The sequence below is a fragment of the Rhineura floridana genome, chromosome 13 (genome assembly GCF_030035675.1).
Source record: "Rhineura floridana isolate rRhiFlo1 chromosome 13, rRhiFlo1.hap2, whole genome shotgun sequence".
NCBI classification, from domain to species: domain Eukaryota; kingdom Metazoa; phylum Chordata; class Lepidosauria; order Squamata; family Rhineuridae; genus Rhineura; species Rhineura floridana.
In genome coordinates, this window is record NC_084492.1 from 6,263,870 (window position 1) to 6,282,566 (window position 18,697).

Below are 18,697 nucleotides of genomic sequence, written 5' to 3' on the forward strand. Positions count from 1 at the left end.
TTGGATAAGGAATCTGAAGACCAGCTGATTAGCTAGTAATTCTGCATATGACGTCAAGGAGTGGAGTTGGGAAATGTTTAGACTAGTTCATGGTTAGGCCAGCCCAAAGACTATGGGTGATCCAGCTAAGTCATTCTTGGAGTGGATCTATTGAAATCAATGGAGCTCACTGAGTTAAACAGAGTAAATTCAGGGGGTCTACTGCTCTGTATATCACAATGGGTTACCAAGGAAAAGAATTCAACCACGACCTAATGTATCTTGTCTTGGAACTCAAAGGAAATCCATTTTTTGGAAGGAAAAAATATGATTCTCAAACAAGGCTTAATAGTTCATTGTCAATGAATGCTGAACTTGGTTCCCTTCTTTGCTATTTGTGATGCATAAGCCCATTAGAAATCTCTATAAATATGGAGACATTCATATAGTAAATTTGGTTCTTTCCACATAAACCTCCGTGGATTTTGGGTCAGGAAAAGCTCCTTACTATTGCAGCCTGGCTTCTTCTCCATTGGGACAGTTCGGAAATATCCACTCTGGTTAAGATTCTTCATGGAAAGGCAAAGCTCCTTTACTAAAGAAAGCTTTTTTTGCTTATTACAATAACTGTACAATGTTTTTGTATGTGCACTAGGCTCTCATAACATGTTTTGTTAATATGTAAATATTGTTTGATATTTCTAAGTACACTAGTTTTTATAAAAACATTTTCTCAAGTCTTTTTGATTTGAATATATCAGTCTAGATTCTGTCCAGGTCGCCGTAAGTCGTACTCAACTTGAAGGCACGTCACAACAACACAGATTCTGTCAGAACCCACAATGAAACTCAGGCAGGTACTTCCTACAGGGGGGGGAGGATTTTATATTGCCTCGTTAGCAAATAACTTAGTGTTGTTTAAATCCCGGGGGTATGATACTCTAAGAAGAGCAGAAACGTGACTATCTGCAAAGAGCAAAACTCTTCCATTCCTAACTGGAGCTTCAAAAAAATTGCTGCCCCTATCAACCACTTCGGTTCTTTCTATGCTCCATCTTAATTTGTCCTCTACATATTTCATTTACTGATTTAAAATTAAATTTGAATTGAATTAAAAATCACCTGAAGTCTGACCACAAAAAGAACTTCATTCACATTCAGTTCACTGAGAAATTACAGAAACTACTTTCAGGTGTAATTCAGAGGTTTTTTTAATTAGTTCAGTGATTTCATTAATCTGAATTAGTTCATTCCAAGCACTGGGAGATGCTGGCGATTAAACCTGGGACCTTCAGCATGCAAAGCAGGTCTTCTGCCACTGAGCTATATCCCCTCTCATCAGTCACTGAACTCTTGAGAAGAGAGAGGAGGGGGGGGGAATCCATTTTAGCAGCAATCTAACTATCCTAGTGCTACCCAGACAATAACTATTTTTGTAGAAAGCCAAAAATAACGGACCCACCCAACCCCATACTGCACAGACACATGTACACTTCAAACAGAGAGAGAATCACACTCAGTTCACATACTTGCTATTGAGAAATACTCAGAATTGTTAAATGGAGTGGTGTTCTGGATCCAACTAAAATTACTGAGAACTGACAGAGTGGTGTGCAACTGCAACCTACTCATTAGTGAACAAATCTATGAATGTTTGAGATAAACGAGAGGGTTGCAAGAATGACCAACAATTTGTCATCCCTGTTGCAAAAATGGACTATTAAGCAAGGCTCACCCCTCCCTCTATAGGTAGGTATGTACATCAGATGAGGCTGTGGCCTCTTCACTGACAAGTCTCTTATCTAAAATGTTATCTAAAATGAAATGCATGGCCAGATTGCAGTCCATCAAGTCTAGCAGGATGGACAAAAAAAAAACATGGTAGAGAACTGGATCAGCCAGCCGAGGATGAGGATTGCAAAACTCCCATTCTGCACTCCCAGGGTAATTGTGTAACCTGGAAATAGGTGAAGTTGCGTATGGTTTCTAGAAAGCCTCGCACTAGGAATGGCCAACTGGCATCTCATGGTCTGGATATGACACCTGACGGAGTTTTCTCTATAGGGTATGGGGTGACCACTCATACATCACAGAAAGAGACCATACACAGACCAACTTCCTTCCTTCCTTCCCTTTCCTTTCGATCCTGCCCTTCCTCCCAGTTGGAGCCCATAAGGGAGCAGCAGGAGCTCATGTAAGTAAACTGGGATATGCTGGTGATTTGCATAGGTTGGCAAAAGTCTCCTTACTACCACCACTTAGCTCTCTCTCCCTGACATGTTACTCACATGAAGTAAAAGGGCTGTACCATCTGAAATGGGGAAGCCTATGTGCACAGGTACCTGGATTCCACAGGCATTAGGGATCCAGGGACTTCTACCGGTATAGAATTCCCTGCCTCACACATCCAGGCTAATGCCCTGGAATCAGCAGGGGGACCCCACAGCCCTTTTCTACCTAAATTGCCCTTTATGTGAGTAATGTGAAGGTCAGTTCACATTAAGAATGGAATGATCTGTCAGTTTCGATTATCTGTTTCTCGTTTTTCTAATCTTAAATTTATTTATTTATTTTATTTATTTATTAAATTTATATACCGCCCGACTAGCAATAGCTCTCTGGGCAGTGAACATGAAATAGCATAAAAATACAATGAATAACAAAATAATACTAAAATACAATCATCAATCCAATACAATAAACATTTTAAAAAGTAAATCAGTGTAACTTAAAATGCTTCCGAGAATAGGAAGGTTTTGACCTGGCGCCGGAAGGAGAGCAGAGTCGGCGCCAGGCGTACTTCCTCAGGGAGACTGTTCCATAGTTCGGGGGCCACCACTGAGAAGGCCCTAGATCTTATCATCACCCTCCGGGCCTCCCTGTGAGTTGGAACCCGGAGGAGGGCCTTCGTAGCAGAATGTAGTGCACGGGCCGGTTCATATCGGAAGAGGTGTTCTCTTGAAATTGAGAAATTGAGTTCTCTACATTTCTGCAGCAATTTACGGATTTTTTTTTCTTCAATCCTCATGAATATTCTTCAGCCACCACTCACACTATGCTCAGAGGCATGTTACCAAATTCTTCCAAGCTACACAGAAAGAGGATTGGACTGTGAAAGACCAACTGAAATGGTGTTTGCATTTTGACCAATTTGTAGGGCAGTCCAACATCTCAGAGAGGACGTCAGGTCTCCTGCTCCCCTGGTGCATTCACTATAGCTGCTCAATTTCCCTGCTTTTTAAAGTTTGATAGAACTATCTGTGGGCTATAGCTACATTCTTAAACTGCAAGGTTTTTTGCCTATTAGTGAATAGTCATTTTGTGTACAGTTTCCCCTAATCTATGCATTTTTGTAAACTGATGCTTGGTTGGATAACTGCATTGCAAAATTCGGAGAAGGGCAAATTTCGAAGGATGGCTGTGTTTCAGTTCTCATATTGTTTCGGAAAGTGCAAATTTGATAGATTTGGCTTTATGATGTGGGTTTTGTGGGATACAGCACCTCAAAAGCAGAACTACCCCCCCAAAAAAAATTTGTGGTATGAAAAGTTAAGGGCTTTGGGACTTTGTCCTGCTTTTGTTGCCCTCTTCACCTGCCGCCACCACCACCACCACCACCACCTTTCCCCCCTCCACGGGTTCCAAAATGGGTGTTCCTTTGCAAACCTGCATTTGAAATCCTGAGGGTGGGACTGCTGGGGGTAACTTCACAGAGGGAAAAGGGTAGACAGAGAAAGGGTTAAATGTTTCCCACACCACAGTATTTTTCTACTCCAAAGCATCCAACCATAAATCATCTTTTCCTGGTCTAAAACTGGATGTTTCCCAAATTATACACTGAATCCACAGATATGTGGGTTTCCCCTGCTTTTTTCAGAACTGTCCTTACCTCCTCACCTTTAAAAAAAACCTGATAACTATTCTACTGCTTCCCGAACTTCCCCCCTCCCCCCACGGATCACTTGAAAATTGCTGCGGGTCTCAGTGGGACACTTCATTATTTTTTGGTGTCTTGCAGCATTTGTAATGCACTGTCCTAGATGCTGCATGATTTATAGTTATATTTTTATTGCTTCATATAAGAAATAAGTGATAAAAATGCAATCAAAAATCAATACGAATATTTAACATAGACATGCAGCGGACCACCTGAATGAACCTCGCAGACCAATGGTGGTCCACAGACCATGGTCTGGGAATCCCTGGACTATTCCATAGGTGGTTTTAGGGTTTGGGTTTTTTTTACACAATCCTTATTGGCTCCACTTACAGCAAGGGTGAGGAACATTCACCCCTCCAGATATTGCTAAACTGCAACCCCCATTAGCCCCAGCAAGCATGGCCAATGGCCAGAGATGATGGGAGTTGTAGTTCAGCAACATCAGGAGAGTCAAAAGGTTCCTCACACCTGACTTGCAGCCTACTCTTTGTGCAACCCTCTTGCACAAGTGAATGATCATGGAGCTTGCAGACACAATTCCAAGCAGAAGTCCCAGAACATGACGGCGCATGATGTAGCCACCTTTCTGAAGTTAAGCAGGTCTGGTTCTGGGCAGTGTCTGGATGGAAGATTATCTAGGAACTCTCCTGCATGCTATCTTGGGTTCCGTAATAGAAGACGTATTATAGAAGAGTGAAGTATAAGCTGTACGAGAAATAAAGTAATTCTCACCAGGTTCCATTGAATTTCCTGCCCGGTATGCATGCACAGAAATAGTTTCAGGCTGCAAGTTATACTTGCTTACCTGGAAGTAAGAGCCCCTCCAGACTGATTAGGGTTGCCTGGTCTCCAGTTTTCATCCGGAGACTCCAGTTTTGGGGGGTCCTCCCCAGCTATTTGGGTGAGTCACCTTAATCTCCGGGCTCTTACCTTCCATTTAAAAAAAATGAGTTTCTAGGTGGTCTGAATCAAAAGATATAAACCAAAATGTCAGCCTCCACCCCCCAGCTAGTACCAGCTGCTCTAATCCCTGCCCTTTCAGGTTTTTAGCCAATAAGTGAAGTCAAGAGTTGCGATTGGCAAGATTTGTTGACCCCCAGGCAATAGCTAAACTCCATTTCAAGTTCTGAAAACAGCTTCCTTTTCCTGCTTGTCTCACATCAGGAATTCAGTAAATATATTGGTTTCAGCAGCATAAAGAGTACTTTCTCTGTACAGGATTGGGACTTGCTTCTGAGTAAACATGCATAGGATTGCACTACAAGAGAAGATTACAGCAGGATCTTGGCAGATATATACAGTAAACAATTTTTTATAATTATAATGAAAGTGCACATGCAGATTTTTGGCAAAAGAATGGTTGCAAACAATGACATATTATACATTTTATCTTTCAAATAATTTTTGAAGAGAAACTTTTAAAAGTGTACACACTGCAGTGTAATACTTTTCTAATTAAGGAGTCAAACAAGTTTAAATGTTACTGAACTGTTGAGGAGGGCAGTTTATTTATTTATAACCTATTTTGAAAACCTTTCCAATATGAAGCTTTTCGGGGAATAAAGCTGTGATGCTAATTCCACATACCTAGGAGTTATCCCGACTGAATTCAGTAGGACTTACTTTTGAGTAGACATAGTTAGGATTGTGCTGAAAATCAGTGGCACTTTTGAGTAAACATAGAAAAGGGTTGTGTTGTAAGTCTTTCTCTCCCACTCTGATCCATATTTTTTTTAAAAAAAGAGCAGTTAGGCAGGGCTTACTTAGGTGTCACTGCTTTTATTTGGCAGGAAACTAATACTTATTTTTTTTAAAAAAATGTTCTGCAATGGCCAACTGGTTTTGACAATAAACTATTATACGCGTGTATGTATTTTTACATCTCCAATGTATGTATATGGTACATTTCCAACAACCCTGTGAGATAGGATTGGAAACCAAGGTAGCTCACAACAAAGCAATTGCAAGCGCAATTGGAGGAAGCGGATTATCTGGGTCCATTTCATTTGGGCTTCAGGCCTAAATATGGGACTGAAACACCCTTGGTCGCCTTGGTGAATGATATGGATAGGGGTGAGTGCACCTTCCTCGTCCTCCTGGACCTCTCAGCGGCTTTTGATACTGTTGACCACGGTATCCTTCTGGATCGCCTGGAGGGATTAGACATAGGGGGTACTGTATTGCAATGGTTCCATTCCTTCCTCTCTGATAGGCACCAAAGAGTAGCATTGGGGGATGAGGTTTCGGACCCTTGGCCTCTCACTTGTGGGGTGCCATAGGTCTCCATCCTCTCCCCGATGCTATTTAACATCTATATAAAGCCACCGGGGGCTGTCATCAGGAGATTTGGGCTGCAGTGTCACCAATATGCGGATGACATGCAGCTCTATCCCTCATTTAAATCTTCACCGAGGTTGGCTGTAGAAACCCTATCCAAGCGCCTGGAATCGGTGAGTGGCTGGATGGGAAGGAACAAGCTGAAGCTGAACCCTGACAAAACCAAGGTACTGTTCATGGGAGACAAGGGAAGGTTAGGGGATTTAGACCTGGTGCTCAATGGGGTACAATTGCCCCTGAAAACCAGGTCCGTAGCCTCAGGGTCATTCTTGACTCCCAACTTGGGGTTCCAACCCCTTGCCCCACTGCTGTGCAAATAAAAGGAGGAGAATCAGAGGGTGTTCCCAGGCTGCCATTATTATGCAGGTGGGATTCAAGCACATGCCAGCAAATTCAGGCTGCACAACCGAAGTGGGTTGGGCACTCCCATGCAACAAACCTGCCCACCCTCTTCCTCCCCCCCACCCCTACAGACTTTTTGTGATAAGGAAAATGAGGAAGGAAATGCATGGGAAAGTGAGAGATAACAATTGCTTGATGTTACATCCATATAATCTCCCCACAAAAAAATCAGGGTGAATGCTCAAACAGGTTGTCTGGAAGCAACCATAGATCAAAACAGATCGCCTGGCAAAACACAGCCCCAACACGGAGCCTGGAAGCAAGGGAAAAGGAGCGGCACCAGAAGCTCACTATTTGATCTGCCAAAAAGGAATCTTGGTTTGAATGGAGCACATCCACATTACTCAACCAGGGCAAGGCCATAGATTCAGAACAGCGGATGAAGCAGCACAACCTTCCCAGATTTTGTGTTACTCACCACACTGGTGCAGCCTCCTCCTCTTTGCTCCAAGGAGATTTCACCAAATCACACGACTATCTAGCGCAGCCTTCCCCAAACCTCCAGATGTTTTGGACTTCAAATCCCATCAGCCCTGGCTAGTATGCCCACGTTGGCTGGGGTTGATGGGAGCTATGGTCCAAAATATCTAGAAAGCACTAGGCTGGGGAAGGCTGATCTAGCCCACCACTGTCTGCTCTGGCTGGCAGCAGGATCTGAGATAGGAATATCCCCCCCCCAGAGTGCACCAGGGACTAAAGCTGGAGCCTTCTGCATACAAAGCTTATGCTCCATCACAGAGCAATGGCCTCTTCCCTTATTTTCCATTCATAACAACCCTGTGAGGTAGTTTAGCCCAAGAGGCAGCAAACAGGTCAAGTCTCAAAGCTGAGAAGGATTTCAACTCAGGACTGCCATCCCCAAGGGTGACACTCAAGTTTCCTCTTCACCACACAATAATCTCCTGGGCCATTTATTTATTTATTTATTTATTTTATTTATATACCGCCCTAAGCCAAAAAGGCTCTCTGGGCGGTGTACATTCAGCCTGGCTCCCACGCAGGAATCATTGTGCACTCCTTTCTTTGACGGCAAGGGGTGATCTGCATGATTGCAGGACTTCGCAACTCAGCATGAACAAAAAGAGCATAACAGCATCCTACAAAAGTGAGGTTGCCAAAGGCGCGTTGAAAAACGGACTGCCTTCAAGTCAATTCCGACTTCTGGCGACCCTATGAATAGGGTTTTCATGGTAAGAGGAATTCAGAGGGAGTTTTCCATTGCCTCCCTCTGAGGCTGAGAGGCAGTGACTGGCCCAAGGTCACCCAGTGAGCTTCATGGCTGTGTGGGGATTCGAACCCTGGTCTCCCGGGTCATAGTCCAACACCTTAACCACTACACCACACTGGCTCTCTAAAGGCGCTTAAGCAGCAGCAAAATTATTGCATGACTATTTCAACATAAGCCCAAGGTTGCCTAGGTATGCTCAATTCACACATGCCACCAAGCAAATTCTCAAGCTGGCAAGAGCAGGCAGAAAATTAATCTTGTGCCAGAGGGACAGGCTGTGATGGAAGCACCCAGGAGCACTGGAGAACAAAGGCTCTGTACTGCCAAGCCTAGATTTTGGGAGAAGACATTTCGTCAAGCCCTCTTGCCTCACAACGTACAACCCTTCATAAAGACCTTGGCCCCAGTTCCTATGCCATTGAAACCTGATCTTAATCAGGGTGAATAGAACCCAATGCAGGACTCAAAAGCACCTGTTCTGCCCACACATACAAGTTTCAGAAGACAAAAAACACATTGTTACCCACAAACCACTACCATCCCCATGTTATACTTTACGTTCCTTCAGGCAGATCATTTGTGGTATACTCAGGTCTCCAAAAAGCAGCATAGGGAGGCATCTTCGACTTTGAACGGTCAGTCACACAAGGCATCAGCAAGGAGGAAGAAAGGGACAAAGGTCTCCCAAATTCCAGCTTGGGCCCAAGCCCCAGGCAAGCTAATGGCCACACCTGACCTGGCTACAGACACCTCCAGCTCAGGGCTGGATTCTCGCTGGACCAGAAGTGTGCCCTCTATTCCTTGGGGACAGACCATTTGGCTCCCCCGATGCGGCTTTCCTCCAAGACACTACTTGGCCACTCCTGACCTCAACTCCTGCCCTCCTCCTCTTGGTGGCAGCATCAGGGCAGGACCTTGGAGTGGAGGTCAAGGGCCACACTCCACAGTATGAACAGGAGGGGCCGCAAATGCAGCAGGGCTGCCTTGCAGCATTTTGAAGTGAGCAAAGTAATGCACATTGCCTCCTAAAGACCACTGCCGCCCCCAGGAAGTCTTTTAAGCCCAGCATCTAGAGTTACCTGACTGCACACTAGTCACCCTGATCAGATGGCTCCCCCAGGTCCATGATCTGGCTCACCACTACTTCCATTTGAGTTCTGCCCTCCCCCCTAGACACGCCACTGCACTCCATCAGGCTCCAGTTCCTATTTGGCTAGAGCACATGCTTGAGTTCTGGTCAATGTTGCTGTCTATAAACCACGAAGACTGAGCAGCCCCACGCAAAGGAGGGACTGGCCCCAAACCCACTTGCAGGCAGCAAGGCACCACACAGCACTTTACCACAGGCCTTTCCAGACTCTGGCTCTTAACCAGCACAAGGAGGACAATACTCTGACAAGTGGGAAATGTAATCTCAACTCCCCGGGGCGGTGGGAGGGATCCCACACTCTTTGTAGGGCTGTGTGGAATGCAGTCACATACTGAGAGAGATGCCCTGTGACATCACAAGAGAGGAGCAATCCACTGCCTCATCATTCAGCCAGCCAGCCAGCCAGCCTAGACCACTTTGCAAACTTTCCCTTTGATTTTTTTGTTAATGTCAAGAGGTTGGCCGTTCCCTCCTCCCCCCACCACTCTAGATAGCTCATGTTCCTTCTTAGGAGGGGTGTCACTGTCAACACTGATAAGGTTATTCCCACACACACAGAGAACCATGCCCTCCCAACTTAAGACTCTTTTCCTTTCACTAGTTCCTCCAAGGGTCAACCTCTCCATACTTGTATGAGGAACATCACATCCTTCTATTCATTTATCTGCAAGGTACTCCTCACCAGCTGTAACAGCTCGAATAATTGCAAATAAATTATTCCTTGGAAATCATGGAATTTCCACCAAGAGACATTTCACCAATTTAGTTGAGCCTGTCCCCTTACTCACAAAGAGAATAATATCTTCGAAAAGAACTCCATTATATGTGAGTGAAAAATCTCCACCGAACAGAAAGAACAATCCGTCAAAACCCGGAATCTTAGATCCACCTTTGGACTGGCTTCCCCTCATTAGTCTGTCTAATTCAAACAGCCCTCAATCACGAACAAGACCGACTGTACAGACAAATAACTTAACTCCCTCAACTCCTCTTTTACAGAATGAACATAAACCTGAAACACTTAATACTGAAGTCCTTAACACTGCTTTGCTGCCGTCCTCCTCTAGTCTGGTAAATACTGAAGTAAATCAGGAAGCACCGTTTGACTTTACATGTGAAGGGGAAGAAGAATTAATCAACAGCTTCCACACATTCACAGATGCCGAACAGAGTGAAGTTATTAACAAAATGCAGAATCTTTTAACTAATCTCAGGGCAAAACGGACATGCTCTAGATTTCTGGAAGTTTCAGAACTAGGTTCACCTCCCACAATTCAAACATACCCTTCTTTAGTTCCCCTAAATAAATGGCCACTTTACCATCCAAATGTCTGTAGATCCAGTGTGCTTTGTGATGCAATAGTACATGAGGCACCTAACCCAGTTTGACAAGTTTCAACAATATTTAAGAACCCCTTTCCAACCATCAATTCACTTGAGAAAAGGGCAAATCTTTATTCCCACACAATAAATCACCCAAGCTCATTTGCAAGAGATTACCGACCTTAGTATAGTAAATTCTGATCCCTTTATAACGTCTGTACCCACTTTGACTTATGTAAATCGACAAAGGACACCAGACGTTAGGCCTATTCAAACACTGCTAGGAAAAGGGAAATATAAAGGATCAAACTCTGTTAAATCTCCTAAGGATACCATCTTCTCACGTTACCTAGTAACCCCCACTCGAGTTAACCAGCACAAGGGACAATTTACCCCAGAAGGAAAGACACGTATTGACTATTTAATATTACTTTTTAACGCCAGATCAGTCAATAATAAGACGACAATAATCTATGATCTTATTCTAGATGAACAGGCTGATATTGTCTGTATAACAGAAACCTGGCTTACCAATTTAGGTGGAGCCAATTTGACTGGGATCTGCCCCCCTAGTTACGCTGTCTACCAGCAACCTAGATTGGACCATCGTGGTGGTGGAGTAGCTCTAGTATACCGTAAATCTGTTCCCTTATCTAGAATTTTCCTTCAATCTTCCCCTGGTTTTGAATCTCTCTGCCTGAAGCTTGGTCACCAAAATTGCATTGTGTTTCTTGTCATCTATTGACCCCACAATCCACTAAGCCGTTCCTTGTCCGACCTGTCTAACCTAATTGCAGGTTTACTTCTGGATTCTCCTAGACTTTTAGTGTTGGGAGATTTCAATATTCATATAGAATCCCCCACCTCAAATGATGCTCTTGATTTTTTATCTTTAATGTCCACCTTAGGGCTACAACAGTTAATCTCAGTCCCAACTCACACTACAGGCCATACCCTAGATCTTATCTTCCAACCAGAAGCAGATACCTCAGACCTTTGAATAGAGAATATAACTTCTACCCCATTATCTTGGTCGGATCATTATTCAATTAGTTTTAACCTCCTTGTGTCTTCTGTACCTCTCAAAATTAGAACCCCCATTAAGTTATACCGTCCTAAGAGATTATTAGACCCTGACGTATTCCTATCAAAGTTTAAGGAATACCCATGCCCCCCTACCGGAACTCCAATTGATACTCTGATCTCCTCTTGGAATAACACCATGGCCGAAATTATGGATTCAATGGCCCCCCTTCGTCCGTTAAAAATTACAAGACTCAAATCTGCCCCCTGGTTCTCTAAAGAACTGCTAGAAATGAAGCGTACCTATCGTAAGCTGGAACGCCGATGGGAAAAAACTAGGAGCCTATTTGACCGCGCTCAAACCAAGAAATCTGTGAAAGCCTATTCCTTGGCTAGACATGCTGCCCAAAAAGCATATTATTCTGCTGCAATTACTTCAGCCGGAAATCAACCTAAACAACTCTTTCAGATAGTTAACAGTCTCCTCCGTCCCAAACACCCGGATTCAGATACAGTATATTCTCAAACCCGCTGCCAAGAATTTGCTGCATTCTTTGAAGGTAAGGTGGATCAGATTCACTCCTCCTTTGACTCTGCTAAAACGGTAGAATATAATGATAGTCCATCAGTTTTTGATGTAGCTAAATCACCAGAATCTAAAGACACTCTATCAGAAATCAGCCTGCTATCCCAATTTTCGTTTTTTCAACCTATCCAACCAGATGACATTCTTCAACTTCTCTCTAGAACGAAACCTACTAACTGCTCACTTGATCCCTGCCCTTCATGGCTCATAAAAACATCTAAAGCTGAACTTGCGAATTGGCTCACTGTGATAATCAATGCTTCACTCCAACAAGGTTATGTTCCCGAAACTCTGAAAGAAGCAATTGTAATTCCATTATTGAAGAAGCCCTCTCTTGACCCTACACTTCTCAGTAACTTTTGTCCAGTATCTAACTTATCCTTCATCAGTAAAGTCATCGAACGAGCTGTAGTCACACAACTTCAAACGTTTATAGATTCAAATAACTGTTATGATCCCTTTCAATCTGGCTTTAGGCCCAAACATGGGACCGAAACAGTGTTAACAGCACTGGTGGATGATCTGCAACTTGAATTAGATAGAGGAGAAATCTAACTTATTTAGTGTTGTTAGACTTGTCAGCCGCATTCGACACTATCGACCATACCATCCTTCTGCACCGCCTCTCTAATTTGGGATTCCGTGGAATGGTATTACAATGGCTTCGCTCCTTTTTGGAGGGCAGACTCCAGAGAGTTGTCCTTGAGAACTTTTCATCTAAGGTTTGGCCAATACGATGTGGTGTTTCCCAAGGCTCCGTATTATCCCCAATGTTATTCAATATTTATATGGAGCCCTTAGGAAGGATCATCCGTGAATTCGGAATACACTACCATCAATATGCAGATGATACCCAACTTTATTACTCTTTCCCGCCAGATGTTTCAGATGCGGTTCGTCCCTTAAACCAATGCTTGGCTGCAATACAGCAATGGACTAACAAGAACAAACTGAAACTTAACCCAGAGAAGACGGAGGTTCTACTAATTGGACATAAACCCTCTCATGAATTTAAAAACGTACTTATTTTAGATGGGGTTCCACTCCCTCTGAAGTCCCAAGTTCGGAGTTTGGGTATTCTTTTAGATTCTGCTTTGACCCTTGAACCCCAAATTGCAACAGTATCCAGAAGTGCTTTCACCCAATTAAAGCTAGTCCGCCAACTTCATCCGTTTTTAGGAACGTCGGACTTGAGGCAAGTGACACAGGCTCTTGTGACCTCAAGATTGGACTATTGTAACGCTCTTTATATAGGACTATCTGCTAGATCGCTTCGTCCGCTTAAGTTGGTTCAGAGAGCGGCGGCCAGAATGCTGACCGGAGCTGGTCCACAAATGCATACTACACCTCTTCTTTATCAACTTCATTGGCTACCGATTTTACTTTGACACCAGTTTAAAATTTTGGTATTAGCTTTCAAGGCCCTACATGGATTAGCACCAATGTATCTATCAAATCGTATTTTGGAATTTAAATCTCAACGACCGACAAGAGTACCCTTCGAACATTCTCTTATCATTCCATCTACCGCTCCAATACTAGGAACAAAGCTTTTTCGTGCATAGCTCCCATCTTATGGAATAACCTGCCACCAGAGATCCGATGTTCCTCCTCACTCACGGTCTTTCGCCGTCAGTTAAAAACATTTTTGTTTTTTCAAGCTTTTAATGTTAACATTTAACTTGTTATAACTATTGTATTATTGATTTTCTTAATTTTATCTTTTAATTGTATATTGTTTTGTATTAGACATTGTCTTATTTGTTCGCCGCTCTGAATTCTAAGAACTAGGGCGGGATATAAAATGTTTAAATAAATAAATAAATAATAAAAGCAAGACTCCTTCCTGGAGGAGCACTTTGATATTGCGATGTAACTACATTTAAAAAGAGCCAGAACAGAACAGACTCCAGAGAGAGAGGGAGAGGGAGAGAGAGAGAGAGAGAATTTTAAAGTCAGCAAGCTTGGTTTTACAAAGGATTTGCCACCACCAGCTGTGCAATGCTCTCCTGCACAAGAAAGCTGACAGGTCTGTAGAGGCAAACGTGCAGCTCTGCAGGGCAGCTCAGCCCAAGCAAAATCAATCTCATGGGTAATCATTAGACAGCGCTACTGGCTCAGGCAGGCCTGCCCCCTATTTGCTCTGGCACTGGGCTGGCAGGTTGCTCCCTCCACACAGCCCTACCTTTCACCTGTGCCCAAATGACAGTCAATTCCAAACAAAGCAATGAACAGGACAAGCCACCCAACCCACAGCAGCCCGCCACTGCCCCCCAAGGCTGCAGGGGGAAAAAGCCTGGCTGGGGTGAGAAAGGGACGCTGCTGAACCTCTGCCCCACCCAGGCCATTCACATCAAACTCAGACCTCAGGATGGTCGCCTAATGCTGTTTTATTTCTTTTGTAAAAAATAAAAAAGCTCTGGCAGCATGCTGTGCGTGTGTGTTTTAAAGCACCCCCAGGTGCATTTTCCCTTGGCAGAGGAGCAAGGTAAGAGGAAGGCGCTCTTTCCTTTACCCTCACTGAGAGACAAACAGCGTAGCCAGGAGCCGGGAAAGGCTGACTCGGGCCTTCCGCTCAGACGTGCAGCCCGGGTGGATAGCTGCCTCTCACTGACACACACTGTGGCAAAGTTTCGCACCACCACCTGTCACCGGCTGCTTTGCGCTAAGGGGCTGGCTACTCCGTTTATTTCAGCAAGGCCGAGGCAACAGGTGACGAAAAACAAGGCCCTTCCGTAAGCAGCAGCAGCAGGCCTTCCCAAGAGCAGGCAGGCCTTCTCAGGAGTTCGCCCAAGAACCCTAACGCACGCCTAGCCGATAGGAACACCATCTCCAAGGGCAGCACATCTCTGAGCTAGCCATGGCCTCTTCCCGGCAAGGAATCCCGCGCAGGCCTCCCATCCTCCTCTTCACCACCGCCCTAGGAAGAGGCCATCGGGACGCAGCCAAGCCAAGCCGCCTTTCAAGGCCCACCTTGAGCTACAGGTCAGGCTTGCCGCTCCTGGCCCGCGCGTGCGCACACCTCCCGTTTGTTGCCCCGGTGGCCCACATGTGGGTCAGGGGGCAGCCCCACCCACGCTCTCCCCTTTGCAAGGCGATCTGCTTGCTGCGGCGTCCAGCATAGGACGTTTGGCGGGTTGCAAAAGAGGCAAGCTCAGATTACGGGGGGGGGGGGCGCTGGCTCTGCCCAGCTCCCTGGCCTTCGGTGGTGGCCGCTCACTTAGCGATTGCTTCTACAAGTGGCCGGTGACTGGAGGGCGGGGAGAGCACAATTTGGCTAACACTGGAGAGAGGAGATCAGACGATGGGGACTGGGGGGTTCATTCCCCCCCCAGTTCAAGAAGACAGTTCATGCACCTGCTTCCTCTGCAAATCCTGGGATGTTGCAACCTGGGCGTGGCTGGCCCAGCAAACATTGCCACCCTGACAGAGCAAGGCACAAGCTATGATGATGGTTTCCCACGCTACCCAAGGGAGGATTAACCCCCGCTTTTTTCTTCACGTACTTCCTTGATTTACGCCTAGGACGTGTATTGCGCCCCCCATCTACAGATTTTTCTTTTTAAAGCAAAGAACCAGCTGCCTCGGTTGGATTCCTGCCTGTCTTCCTGCCCGGGGCTGCTAGCGGCGACAGGGCTGGATGGGGTACCAGTTACCTCCTGCTGCTGCTGGGGCGCGTCTTCCTCCTCGGGCTGGTCTTCGTCGAGCTCGCCCAGGTAGTACTGCTCAAGCCAGCGGCGCGCGTTCTCCGAGTGCCGGTGCGGCGGCCCGTCCAGCGCGGCGCTCACGTCGGTACCAGCCCGCTCCAGCAGCAGCTCCGGCCCGCCCGGGTGGAGCTGTACGAAGGCCGACACGTCGTAGAGGCGTCTGCCTGTGACTACCAGGCAGTCGCCCTTGGAGCAGCGCTGCCGCACCTCGCTGCGGCTGTAGGAGCGGGGCCGGCTGGGGAGAGCCATGGCAGGCGGCGGCTGAACGGTTCCTCGACGGCGCCGCAAAGGCTTCGGCCGCTCTACGCCACCAGGCACCTGCTGCTGCTGCTCCCCCTTCCCGGCGGGTACTTAAGCAGCGATCGCAGACACGCCCCGTCCCGTCCGCTCTGTCCCCCGGCATAGCGCGCGCTGGCAGGCGGTCTCCGCCCATCCACTTACTTACCAGCTGCGCCCAGAGAATAGCGAAACAAAGGCGCAAGATTACAATAGTTTGGAATTTTTTAGTTTAGGGGGAAAGGCCAGCAAGCGGGAGGGAGACGGATGTGATCGAGGTCGTAGGGCTCCGCAGGGTGTGGAGAAAGCCAGAGAGAGGGTCTCTCGCTCGCTCGCTCGCTCTCTCTCTCTCTCTCTCTCTCTCTCTCTCTCTCACACACACACACACACACACACACAGAGAGAGAGGGGGCACCAGAGCGAACAGGTCAGATTCAGTTTATTACGGTCATAGACCCAAAATACAAAACTTTACAAAACAACAACTCGATATATATTTCAAAACATTTAAAATCTCATATACTCTTAGATTTGCTAACTATTCTTACTTCAAACCAAATTTCAGCTGAAGCTTAGGCAACGTAACAATACCTTCTATCTATTGAACTAATCTTAAAAATAAGCAGTTTAAAGAGACCCATAAAACAAAATTTAAAATAGAATATATCAAGACTTTTAAATCAAGTGAATCAGTAACATAAAATTATAAAGCCTGCCTTTTAGGTATAGACTGAGCTATATAAAGAAATTTTGCCACATGTAAAGTAACAATTTTACATTTATCAGATAGAAGATAGTGTGTTTTCCAGATTAAAGATCTACCTGGAAGACCTATAAAAAGAGGTGAGATGAGGTTTTTTTCTTACATCAGAGTATAGTTCGCAAACAAGGAGGACATGACAGATAGTTTCAGGTAAATTCATCTTGCAGATACAAAAACGATTTTCCACAGGAATACCTTGAAAGTGACCCGTTAGGATAGCGGAAGGTAAGCAATTGAATCTAGCTCTGGAAAACAGGAATCTGTATTGCGCAAAGGTTAATTCTTCTAAATATGAAGCTTGATTTGGAAAACAAAAACTCAGGCCAAAATGAGATGGAGAACAAGAAGTTTTTACTTTTGACATTAGAAACTGACGATCTATATCTTTTATCCGTTGGCCAATTGTGTGCATTACAACCTGTGGGTCCCAGGAAGCCAGAAATTCTTTAGATAAACCTAAGTAATTTAACTTTTTATTTAAAATTTTGGACCAGGAGCTATCAAAATGGTCCCCCCATAGTAGATGGAGGTATCCCAGGGAAGGACCTGTGTATGCCATTTTAGTCCAAACACTAAAAGCTTGCAACCATGCTAAACATTCTACAGAATTAATTCCTGCTTCCAGACGAAGACCGGCTGGAGAGGCACAACAAGGAAACCAAAATATGGCCCTCAAGAAATCCGAGAGTACTTGTTCTACTTTGGAGTTGAAATTTGTAATCCAGATAGGTATGCCATAAACTAAATGCGGTAATATTTTGGCTTTAAAAATTTTTAGGGCTGCATGAATATACCTGCCACCTCTAGAATGGAAAAATCTAATAATGATTTTGGAAATGTTTTGTGCAGAGGAAGTAACCGCACAAATCTGAGGGGACCATGACAGGGAAGAACAAAAAATTATACCAAGATACTTGAATTTATTTACTTGGCTAATTTGTTGGTCTCTAATTTTCCAAAAAAGTTTCCGTTGATTTCGCGAGAAAACCATTATTTTAGATTTAGAAAAATGTATACTAAGGGAATTTTTTTTGCAATAGACCATAAAAATTCTCAAAAGACGCTTTAAACCTATTTCTGAAAAGGACAACAAGACAGAGTCGTCGGCATAAAGCAAGAGAGGACAACTTACCTCTGCTATTTTAGGGGAGTGTAACTTTCTTGAGCAAAAGTTTTCTTTTAAATCGTTAATAAAAAGGTTAAATAAAGTTGGTGCCAACACACACCCTTGACGCACACCTATTGTTACTGGGATGGAATTTGTCAAATTTCCATTTGGCTCATAACGTACCCGTATCGACGTAGATTGATATAGACGACTGATTAAAAATAGAAGACGTTTGTCGATCGAGGTTTTGTTTAATTTGGCCCATAAAAGTTTTCTAGGGACTGAATCAAAAGCCATCCTGAGATCCATGAAGGCTACATAAAGGCCCCTATTTAAGCCATTCCTATATTTTTCTGCTAGATGTCTGAGAACTAAGCAGTGAGCTAATGTAGAGCGAACAGGTCAACACCTTATAAGACCATCCAGTGAAGTTGAAGATTGGAAGATTCAAGACAGACACAAGAAAGGACTTCTTCACACAGCCAGTGGTGTAGTGGCAAATTCAGAAGTTCAGGGTCCTTTCTTGATAGTCACAGCCATACCCCCTTCTAAAATTATACAACCTTCTAAGATATAGAATTATCTGGCCAGGTTTGAATACTGCTTTCTGCTTCTGTATCAGGGTCACCATTTGACAGTCCTTTCTCACTGTCAGAAATACTGCTTGAATTACTGAATTCAGTGTCTACACATTTATCTCCTGCTGCTACCAAACCTCTTGATAATGTAAATGGGATGCTATCATCAGGATTCACTGTCTCTCCTGCAATTACAGAATTCTCACTCTACGCCACTTGGCTTTTTGAAGTAGAAACTAATAGGAATTCCTTTCGCTCTGATTGGCTCCAATCAGCAGGAAAGGACAAGGAAGCAAG

General features: G+C 44.7%; 1 protein-coding gene across 1 annotated transcript in view; it reads right to left on the reverse strand.

The window, feature by feature from the left end:
• Positions 1-16,070, reverse strand: part of FA2H (fatty acid 2-hydroxylase) — a 101,334-nt gene extending 85,264 nt beyond the window's left edge. Inside the window, exon 1 of the mRNA XM_061594259.1 lies at positions 15,625-16,070. Within this exon, the coding sequence (XP_061450243.1) occupies positions 15,625-15,924 (300 nt within the window). The 5' untranslated portion in view covers positions 15,925-16,070. The remainder of the gene's footprint in view (positions 1-15,624) is intronic.
• Between the last annotated feature and the right edge of the window lie 2,627 nt (positions 16,071-18,697).